This window comes from Amborella trichopoda, chromosome 1, assembly GCF_054954075.1.
Source record: "Amborella trichopoda isolate Santa Cruz 75 chromosome 1, AtrichopodaSantaCruz75HAP2 v2.0, whole genome shotgun sequence".
Taxonomy (NCBI): domain Eukaryota; kingdom Viridiplantae; phylum Streptophyta; class Magnoliopsida; order Amborellales; family Amborellaceae; genus Amborella; species Amborella trichopoda.
Genome location: NC_142336.1, coordinates 58,380,167 through 58,390,766, shown reverse-complemented (window position 1 = coordinate 58,390,766; position 10,600 = coordinate 58,380,167). Strand labels below are relative to the sequence as shown.

Here is a 10,600-nt window from a genome sequence, read left to right as displayed (position 1 = left end):
GAACTTCAAATTATATATGCTGTCTATTACCTAAAATATAACAATAGCGATATGATATATGCTACATGATATATGGTTCTAAATGAAGGAAAATATATGAGCTTTCACATACACTTTAGTCCCTAACGTTTTCAGTTGGCATATTTTTTTTCCTTATGACTACAATATGCACTCTCTCTCTTACTCTCAATTTTTCTTTATTACATCAAAATGTTATGAAAATATTAGGTGGTTTGGACAGGTGTTTACGAGGTATGTCAGTTTTCGAGGCCCTAAACAATTAAAATAAGCAAATAGTATAAAAAAATGTTGTATTAAAATTTGAAAATTTTTGTAATGGCTTGAAAATTTATATTATTTTTAATTATAAAATTCATAACTTCATAGATGAAGTAGATTGAGCGTATCGATAAATATTTATTGAAAAATGTCAATATCTCGAGTATATGTACGGCATACGTTCTCTGCAGTCTTAAATATCGCAACTCTTTTATCTTAGAAAATTTCCCTTGAAGGACGTGGGGTAATTTTGGTCTTATTTTTAAAAGATTGGAGTGTTTTGGTCATTTTCTCTTGCAACAGGTAAGGGAGAGAATATGCCGCGTGCATCGCATATAAAAAGTTAGAGAGAAAAGAGAGAGAGAGAGAAACGAACATGGAAGGACTCAGCCGGGTTGAATTCCGAATGGTTATGGTTGGTATCTAGCCAGAACTACGCGCAGGGAGAGACAGAGAGAGGGAGAGAGAGAGAGGGAGAGGGGCCTTAGAGGGGAACTAGGGTTTTCTTCTCTGCCGACAATGGCGACGCTCCAGAGCTGGAGAAAAGCCTATGGAGCGCTCAAAGATTCCACCAAAGTTGGGCTCGCCAAGGTCAATAGCGAATACAAGGTATAACCATTTCCTCGTTTTACAGTTTCTTTATGTCCAATATTTTCTCATTTCAATTGTGTTGGGAGCTTTTTATTTTCGAATTCATGGGTTTGCTCATTTGCGTTTTTTTGATGTGGTGTTTGGATCAAAGGATTTGGATATTGCAATTGTGAAGGCCACCAATCATGTCGAATGTCCCGCAAAAGAACGCCATGTACGAAGTGAGTAATTTCAAATTATTGTTTTTTGAGAAATATTCTTGATTTGTATTCTTGTCTTATTGAATTTCTTAGTTATTGAATAGAATTTTGCAGATCTAATAATGGGATTTTTAGTTTTATTTGAATGAAGCATTGATCTTACCATTTTACGGACTATTCTTTAATTACAGCTATTTTGGGCATATTTTGTACTTATTATTATTTTTAAAACATGTATTATCAATTTTTTGATAGTGAAATTGGGTTGTAGTGATTATTCTTCTTTGGATGTCAGATTCTTATTTTAGTTTAATTTTTTACATTTGTCAATTGGGTCGTCAGTGCATCTTTTTATTGGGTATTTTGGATTTTTTATTTATAAATTGTCTACCTTTCCCTGTTTTTTTGTTTGGGTGGCTAGTTATAGACAATGGGCAATTCATTTTTTTCATTTTTTTTGTATGTATCCATGATGTAAATATGTTTTATGCGTGTGCTGTTGATGAGTGATGCACCAGCCTGCATGTTACATAGATGGTTGATATCATTTTGTGTCTGAATAATTATTCTCATTTGAGAAGGCACTTTGGTTCTGAAACTTAGAACCAGGACCGAGACATCTGCATTCACACACATATTTATATGCACACACGTGTCTATGTAGGCTGGAACATGTGAATTTCATTTTAGAAGGCAATTTTAATCTGAAACTCTAAAAAATCGAATAAATTAAACTGAGAATTAAATTATTTCACATACCCTATACTTAACATACATACAAATATATGTCGCGCTTATAAGTACATGTGAAATGTGCATGTATTTTGTCACACGGTTTGTTATTTTTTTGCATGCCACTGCTTTATAAATATTTGCTATGATCTCTATTTTTACTTTGATTTTATTGCATGCCTCTTGTCCAGAAATATTTGCTGCAACCTCTATTGTTCGTCCTCGTGCCGATGTCGCATACTGCATACATGCTCTTGCAAGACGATTGGCCAAGACTCATAACTGGACGGTACACATTTACAGACTTAAATTTTTTTTGTTGGATTGAAATTTCCAGTTAACACAAAACTCCTACATAATTTTGAGGTTCAATTTGGAAACCAGTTGTTGGTGGCAATTAGGACCCTTCAGCTTTGACAGTATTTTTTTGATAGCGTAAACTGATTGTTAGCAATCTTGTCAATGCTTTTGATTCATTCATGCCCTATTTGATTGTTAGCAATCTTGTCAATGCTTTTGATTCATTCATGCCCTATTTGATAAACAAGAATCGTGTTTGGTGCAACATGATAACAACCAGCGAGTGGATTTATTTCTGTTGAATTGCTCACATTAAGAGTTCCGGGTGTTATTCTACTTGACCGTTATCTGTACTGAATGCATCCCTCTACGTTATATTCATATCCAAAGTTTTCTCATGATCCACGAGTTATATTGAGTTTCACATGATTTGTCATGCCACTTTTATTTTGGGGTAAGATTAGAGTAAGAAGTATGTTCACAAGGAGCTCTTCTTTTTACATATATTGTATACATTTTCTTCTGTTACTTTGGAGTTTAGAATAATGGATTGCATTATTGCAACTTCTTTGCATTTCTGGGAAGTCAAAGATGAAATAGTGGTTGCGGATGGTGAACAAGGTGTTAATCTTTGAAAAATTGTGAGAAGGATTTATGTTTTGGGTGGGATCCTTGTAGAAAGTTTTCAATTTTACATGTTGATCCACTTTCTTTGTGTTGTTTTTTGTCCAAAACTAATCATCAGATTTCCTGAATTTCAACATGTTCTGTTGGATGTGCCACAGGTTGCATTGAAAACATTAATAGTTATTCACAGGACATTGAGAGAGGGTGACCCCACCTTCAGAGAGGAGCTGCTCAACTATTCCCACAGAGGGCATATTCTCCAACTCTCTAACTTTAAGGATGACTCGAGTCCTCTTGGTATGCATTGTTACTTATCCAGGGAATTATCATGGCCTATGCTTGTCCACCTGTCCACCGTCGTGCCAAATTTTATTTATTTTCAAACAATTAAGCAGCATTATAAATATTGTGTTTTCTTTTTTGTTTTATTTCCTCTGCAGCTTGGGATTGCTCTGCATGGGTTCGTACTTATGCACTGTTTTTAGAGGAAAGATTGGAGTGCTTTAGGGTTTTAAAGTATGATACTGAAGCAGAGCGTTTAATGAAGTCTGTGCAGGGGCCTGCAAAGGTGTGGAAATTTTCTTGGTCCTTTTTGTTCTTTTGATTTCTTTAAATAGAGTATATTATGGAGAACCATATTTCATAATTTGTAATCACTGCCTGCCACTTGTCATGTTCTGTTCTGGTCGGTGCTAAGTAGTCTCCATAACCTTTGATCATTTAATTGGATATGGATGAACCCCAATTGACCATGGTTTCCCATAGATCACTGGATTATGCATGCTTTCGCACACTTTAATCAGTACATTCTTTCCTGTAATGTTGATTTGCTCCTTGTTAAGCAGGGGCATAGCAAAACAAGGGAATTAGGAAGTGACGATTTGCTGGAGCACTTGCCTGCATTGCAGCAGCTTCTATACCGTCTTGTAGGCTGCCAGGTGGTTTTTTTTGTAAATATTGGCCGTAGATTTTCTAAGTGAGAGCAAACTTTATTGTTTTGTTATTTATTTAGTAAGAAATATTGGGTTCGTTTTGGGCAGCCTGAAGGAGCAGCTTTCAGCAATTGCTTGATACAGTATGCGCTTGCTCTGGTATGCTTTCGGGTCTTGGCATGCCACTATGGTTGTTCGTATGTGAATTATTGTTTCATAGTTATTCTGGTGAAAAAGATAAGGTTAACAATAATGAAGATAATCTAGTTCATCTCATGTGACCTGAGAAAAGAAAAATTTGGATCACTTTCTTTTAGCTTATTCATATTGTTTGCATACAATGAAATAGTTGGAACATGAAAGTTGAAGTCTCATCATCCCTAACCCCCCCGCCCCCCCCCCCCCCAAAAAAAAAAAACCTAAGAGAAAAAAGAAAAAACCACAGAAGATAACTGAAACAACAAAAAAAAAAAGAACCCAAAGTGACAAGATTATTAGATCATCATACTTTATAAGTGGTTTCCTTGAGGACTACCAAATTCCATTGATTTTCAACAAGAACACCACTGGTTTTAAAAAAAAAAAAAAGAGGGATTGGGAAACTACCCTGCTATTTTGAGGAAGTGATGGAATGCCAGTTGGGCTATTTTTCCTTCTTATACAATTTCTGGGATGGTTTCCTAGTCGCACTATTCTAGTTTTGCCTGCTCCTTACCTTGAAACTTAACCCAGGAAGATAAACTTATTGAACAAACCATATCCTTTTTCATCTTTCTTCGTGGAATTTGCCATTTTAGACAACCCACAATACCTAAAGCCCAACAATTTGCCCTTTCTTTGAGATGCCTTTTTCAGTTTTTGACTGATGTTCCTCCTATATATGGAAGATGGATTGCTCAAGGATACACAATGAACTTTATTATTAGCTCTGGGGTGATCATATCAATATTTCTATTTCTGATAATATGCTGTTTCTAGATTGTATACCATTATTTACCAACTTGGGTTTACTGTCTTGGCTCGTAGGTTCTGAAAGAGAGCTTCAAAATTTATTGTGCCATCAATGACGGCATTATTAATCTTGTTGATAAGGTGGGTCTTGACCTAAAGGAGCTGCATGGTTTCTAGAGACATCAATTACATTACAAGTTCTGTCTTTATTTTATGAATTTGCTGTGCTTTTCTAGAAGGACATTACACCATGTATATACTGTTTTTGGTTTTGCCGTGCACCAGACATGAGTGGTATGCTTAAGATTTCAAGAAAGGCCAAAAATCAAAAAATGAAAAAAGAAAAGAAAGAAGTAAAAGAGAGCAGAAAAGGATATCAAATTGATGTTTTTTGACCATATTGTTGCAGTTTTTTGAGATGTCAAGACATGAAGCTATAAAAGCCCTTGATATTTACAGAAGAGCTGGTCAGCAGGTTGTGTACCACCATCTATCTTTATACATTTTACATATTGACTAAGACGTTGTTACAAAATGTATAGAACACAAGAAAATGTGGAAAATAAGGAAAAGTACTAGCTTATAGAAACTATGAATATGTGAAACAGAAAAATGATAGCCATAGAGAAGAAATACAATATTACACAGCTGAACTGTTTACAAGGCCACTATTGTGACTGGTTATTTCACCATATGTATGAACCATGAGAAATTCCTGTATCCTAATGAATGGAGCATATCTTTTGTAATTTTTATGAGATAAAGTGTTTCTGCATCTGGTGTCAATATTGGTCTTGTTCAAAGATAACACATGGCATTTATGAATAGAAACCATAGTCATGGGAGTTCTGCTCATAAAGGAATTGCGAGATGTACAGAAAATATGACAAAAGTAGTCGACTGGTGAATCATTAGGTACTGAGACATCAATTATAGGACAATAACTGGAGCTATGACCAGATATATTTCATGTCTGTAATTAAAACACAAAGGCCAATTTTGGCATGGGAACATAAATTTTACTATTTGAAATTTTACACATCTATTATTGGTAAAGTTCTGTGAATATTATCAAGTGCAGATATCTATTCGTTACTTCTTTTCCTAGAGAATAAATAATTGCCTTTCTCATTTCCAGGCTGAAAGCCTTTCCGAATTTTATGAGTTCTGCAAAGGCTTGGAAGTTGCAAGGAATTTTCAGTTTCCTACTTTGAGACAGGTTCATTTCTCTTCATCTTCCATTTACTAAGTTTGAAAATGCTCGTGATCATTGGTGTCGAAGAAAAAGAGCCTCTCTCTCTCTCTCTCTCAATTATTGTTTCCTCATTGTTCCAGCCACCTTCTTCATTCCTTGCAACAATGGAAGAGTATATCAGAGAGGCACCTCGAACCTCTTCTGTTTCAAGAAGGGCGGTGGTGAGTTCACTTGTTGCCGTAATTCTTGTCAGAATTAATTGTTTTATTGGTAGAAGACATTTGTAGTGACAGAAAATTTTGAAAAGTTAGTAATTATTATCCATTGAAAGGAAGTGAAGGAAGACAAAATCATCTAATTTTAATCTTTTCCTGATTTATTTTGCATCTTCGAAGTTGTTCTCCAAGGATTATTTCACTCTCTATACTTAGTCAAAGTGAATTTCTAGAGAACATTTTCAGTGAGTAGGTGGGCCTAAACTGGAGGGAGAGTATTACTATCATTGGATTAGTACTTTGATTTTATGATCCTAAATCCATATGTTACTCTAGTAATCTTGAAATCCAATCACAGTGGTAACTGCAGCAGTTAGTGGTTACTAAACATGTATTTCTTTTCTTTGCTGCTGATATGTCTGTCATATGTGTGTGTGTGTATGCGTGTGGTCTTATGGGAGAGCCCACATATTGAGTTTATTTACGGGGTAATTTTAAAGCTGACTCATTGGTTATTCTCTCTGGACTTTCATATTGATCAGGAGTACCAGGAGCCAAAGCTTTTGACTTTCAAACCAGAGGAGGTTTCTCCTTCTGAAAGTGTTGTAGAATCAGATAATAAACAATTTGTAGAAATTCAGGAAATGCCTCAGCCTGAGGAAGTGGTTGCTCCTGAACCTGAACCACCTGCAGACACAGAAGATCTATTGGTGAGTTTTATTTTGAAAATTTCTCTTTAGTCAAATTATAAATTTGTAAGAGAGGGATGTATGAAACAAAAATCACAACACTGCCAATCTCTCTATCACATATTTTACAAATTTTGTGCCTTCATGTGTTCGTGTGTGTGTGCAATCACAAAATAGTCCCCTTTGGTTTATCGGGTATTCAATAAATTTGTGAAATGATGCATGTGTAGGGCTGTGATAGGTCTATATGTGGGGAGATGAAAGGTCTATGTGGTCTTTTAAGATAATGGAGACAATACTTTCTATGGAAGTCACTCATTTCTTTTTGTGCAGGGTTTGAATGAGTTAAATCCTAATGCAGTTGCGATAGAGGAGAGCAATGCATTGGCTCTAGCCATTGTTCCATCAGGTCAGTAACATGCTCTATCTAGCTAATCTGCTTTATTAGACTATTGAACCAATAATGTATTTTATGTCCTTCTTGGTTGATCTCATCATGTTTGAATTATGAATGTGTTCCTAAGATCAGAGCTCTGATACAGTTGGAATGATTTTTACATAATGGGGAAATATGATAAGAGAATGACAAAACAATCATGGACTTCTAAATGTGCATTTAAAACACTCTCTTGCAAACCCTGCTTCTATGTGGCAGACTGATGAGTGTATGGGACTCTCCCTCCCCACCCCGACCCCCCAAACTGTGCATTTAAAACACTCTGTTGCGAACCCTGCTTCTATGTGGCAAACTGATGAGTTTGTCTCTCTCTCTGTTTCTCTCTCTCTCTCTCTCCCTCTCCCTCCCTTCCTTGGGCTGTTGTGCACATATTGAAAGAGGTTGATTGTTCAGTTAAATAGAGAGAGTGAACCAATTCTTATGTTCAGTTAAATAGAGAGAGTGAACCAATTCTTATCTAAAGTTCACGTGTTTGTATATGCACATGACATGTCTTATCTTTAACTGATGCATAAATTGAAAATTACAGATGGCACAAAACCATCTGAGGGTTTTCTAGGGAATAGTACAGATCCTTCAGGATGGGAGCTTGCCCTTGTTGCTACAGCTAGCAGCAACACCAGTCACGTTACTGAAAGTAAATTGGTACGTGTTCTGTTTCTTTACTTTCAAATCTTCATCCACTTTTATTGGGGCTTCATAAGTCATGAGATTCTTTATCTGGTTGTTGATTCCGCAGGAGTTAGCAAAAATGTTTTTAAAAAGATTTGCATAGTTAATATTTTATATTTATTAAACAAAGTACAAATGCACATCCATGCAAGAATTAGAATTTAGGCATAGCATCCATATGTTGGTAATTTAGGATCAACATTATTCACTTTATAATATTTGAAAGATAAAGTTATGTAGAATTTATGGGTAAAAGTGTAATTGAATAAAACATTGAAATAGGAAATACCTGATGGTTTCCAAGTAACTGTGTTATTCATTCCATGAGAACTTATTCGTTTCAGTTGTACCACATAATCCATTAAAAGGTGTTCCAAGTGAGTCCTTTGAGCTCCATGGTTTCATTTTTCTACTCCCCATCCGTTTAAATTAAACAAAGCGCTAGGTTTAGTAATTGATGCCTCATGACTGCGAGTTGATGGCCTTACTTCCGAGCTTGACATTTTTCAGAACTGAATATTAAATTGATTGAGCTGATATAAGTTGATATGCAGAGTATGATACCAAATTTAAACAGTGTGTCGTAGGGGCTAGCTTTTCTCGACTTTCATCTAGTGGAGGCGAGGGGGGAGGGTGCGTGGTAGTGGTATTGGACACCATCCAAACTGGATTGCAATGGCTATATTTTGTTGTCATTGGAGAGAGAGAGAGTGATCTGGTTTGATCCAAGGCTGTTTAGTAAACTCATTGAATCACCTGTATATAAGAGAGAGAGAGAGAGAGAGAGAGAGAGAGAGAGAGAGAGATCTAACATGTTCTAATTTGTTAACAGGCCGGGGGTTTCGACAAACTCCTGTTGGACAGCCTCTACGACGATGCTCAAACAAGGAGACAGCAGCAACAGCAATCAGGCTATGCAAACAACCCCTTCGAATCACAGGACCCATTTGCCATGTCCCACAATGTGGCCCCACCACCCAACGTGCAGATGGCCCTCATGGCCCAACAACAACAGATGATGATGTCTCCCTATCAACAACCTTCTTACCCTCCTCAAATGCAAATGGGTGGGTCCGCCAACCCTTTCGGGGACTCTTTGTCCACCCTACCCACAAATGCGCCCCCACAAGGAAACCCCAGCTTGCTTTAGGTACAAGAACATTCTTTCATTCATTCATGAATGTGTATTCTCTCTCACTCACTCTCTCTCTTTCTCTCTCTCTCAACCATTCATTGAAAGAGTTAGATGCCTTGCTCTCTTTCTTGAAAAGAAGCCAATAATTTATTGGTAGAATTACAATGGTCTTTTTCTTGCTCAAAAAGAAGCGAATGATTCATTGGTAGAAGTGAAATTCTGTCTCTCTCTCCATTGTTTTTGTAAATTTGTCGTGGTGCACTCACTGCATGATGTGTTGCTGCATTGTTATTGTACTGAGAAACACTGAAGATTTGGTTTTATTGATTTAAAGTATTCATTTTTCATTCTTTACTTTTTCTCTCTCATTGGGCCTGGGCTGTTTTTATTGGACGTTTAAGGATACTTGAATTCATGGACGAATATAATTGGAAAACATAAGAGTATTGAAGAAGATCGCAGTCGAAACAGGAGGAAAATGTGACCGTATATGTGTGGTTGTGGGGCTTTTGGTTTAGTGTTTAAAGCAGTGAAAACACATTGAACTATAAGGTTAAGGCTTTGAATGCCCCCGCTCATAGTTATCCTGATGGGATTGGATCGGCCGGATTGCTAACCTATGCTTTGGTCAGCCTAGGTGAGAGTATAAACTAGTTTTGGTTGAAAACCGGTTGAAATTATTGTTTAACCTATATTGAGCAGTCAAACATACTGGTTTTGACTAGTTAAATGACAAACAAGATTATAATATATGTTATTTTCAGATTGTTGTTTTTATCTTTTTCCTTATTTTCTTAAAATCCAGCTCAATTTGACCAATAGTTGGATTGACTTTGATTTTGATCAAACCCTTCACCACTTTGATGATCGGTTCGATTCTAATAACACCTTTTTATCTGCCTAAAAAATATGCAGTGTTTCTACTTGTATTTAATATAGAACAAATGTTAGCGCTCCCTCAAAAACAAACGGGATTGTATTCAATGAGACAATTTGTCTTTGGAATAGGGAGGTTACAATTACTTACAACAATCTGATGTGAAATCTGATAGTTTGAGAAATTTTTTTTTGAATTTTGAGCATGGTTAATGAATTAAATTCAGCAATTTCACATTCAATGGTCAAGATTTATTGTGACCCCTTTGTAGCAAAGGTAAATGGTTTCATTATATATTTTCTCAAAACGTTATTAGAATTTATATGAAAGAAAGCAATATATTTTTACCCAATAAGAGCAATGGAATTGCGATTTTCTTTTTGATAAATGGAACTGAAATGTTGGATAATTCGGAGTTGGATTGATGTTTTATTCAATGGGCATTTTTTAAAAAAATTATTTTAGTATGCTTATTTTTATATTCGGCATTTGCTGCATTTGATTATAGATAAGCGATACAATTACGTATAAACGAGGAGCTTCTAACTCAAGTTCCATGACCTTCTCACACACACATACACAGAGAGAGAACGAGATTGTCGTAGGCTGAAAGAGGAAGAATATAATTAAGAAAATTGGTCAGCAGATAATCAACAAATGGTGATGAATAAACCAACCAAAATTTGTTTAGAAATTAGGCATTTTATTGTCTTTAAAAGGAGGAGAAAAGTGACACTTATAGGTTGTG

The 10,600-nt window shown here is 35.9% G+C and overlaps 1 protein-coding gene across 2 annotated transcripts; it reads left to right on the top strand.

The window, feature by feature from the left end:
* The first annotated feature begins 646 nt into the window (after window positions 1–646).
* Window positions 647–9,329, top strand: LOC18440688 (putative clathrin assembly protein At5g57200). Of its 2 annotated transcripts, XM_006850826.4 has the most exons (15): window positions 647–888; window positions 1,022–1,091; window positions 1,994–2,091; window positions 2,888–3,026; window positions 3,170–3,297; window positions 3,575–3,667; window positions 3,770–3,820; window positions 4,688–4,753; window positions 5,022–5,087; window positions 5,751–5,831; window positions 5,948–6,028; window positions 6,565–6,732; window positions 7,045–7,120; window positions 7,698–7,813; window positions 8,673–9,329. In XM_006850826.4, exons 1-15 carry the CDS (start codon window positions 799–801, stop codon window positions 8,988–8,990), a joined length of 1,641 nt encoding a protein of 546 aa, XP_006850889.1. In that variant the 5' UTR covers window positions 647–798; the 3' UTR covers window positions 8,991–9,329. The 2 variants fall into 2 exon arrangements, with proteins under 2 accessions (XP_006850889.1, XP_088705220.1); XM_088849094.1 differs by lacking the exon at window positions 5,022–5,087.
* The last annotated feature ends 1,271 nt before the right edge of the window (window positions 9,330–10,600 follow it).

What these genes read in the sequence shown, in the direction of transcription:
- LOC18440688 (XM_006850826.4), top strand. Translation starts at nt 799, where the DNA reads ATGGCGACGCTCCAGAGCTGGAGAAAAGCCTATGGAGCGCTCAAAGAT. An exon ending in ACCGTCTTGTAGGCTGCCAG is followed by an intron (nt 3,668 to 3,769) that starts GTGGTTTTTTTT and finishes CGTTTTGGGCAG; the next exon opens with CCTGAAGGAGCAGCTTTCAG. An exon ending in CAGACACAGAAGATCTATTG is followed by an intron (nt 6,733 to 7,044) that starts GTGAGTTTTATT and finishes CTTTTTGTGCAG; the next exon opens with GGTTTGAATGAGTTAAATCC.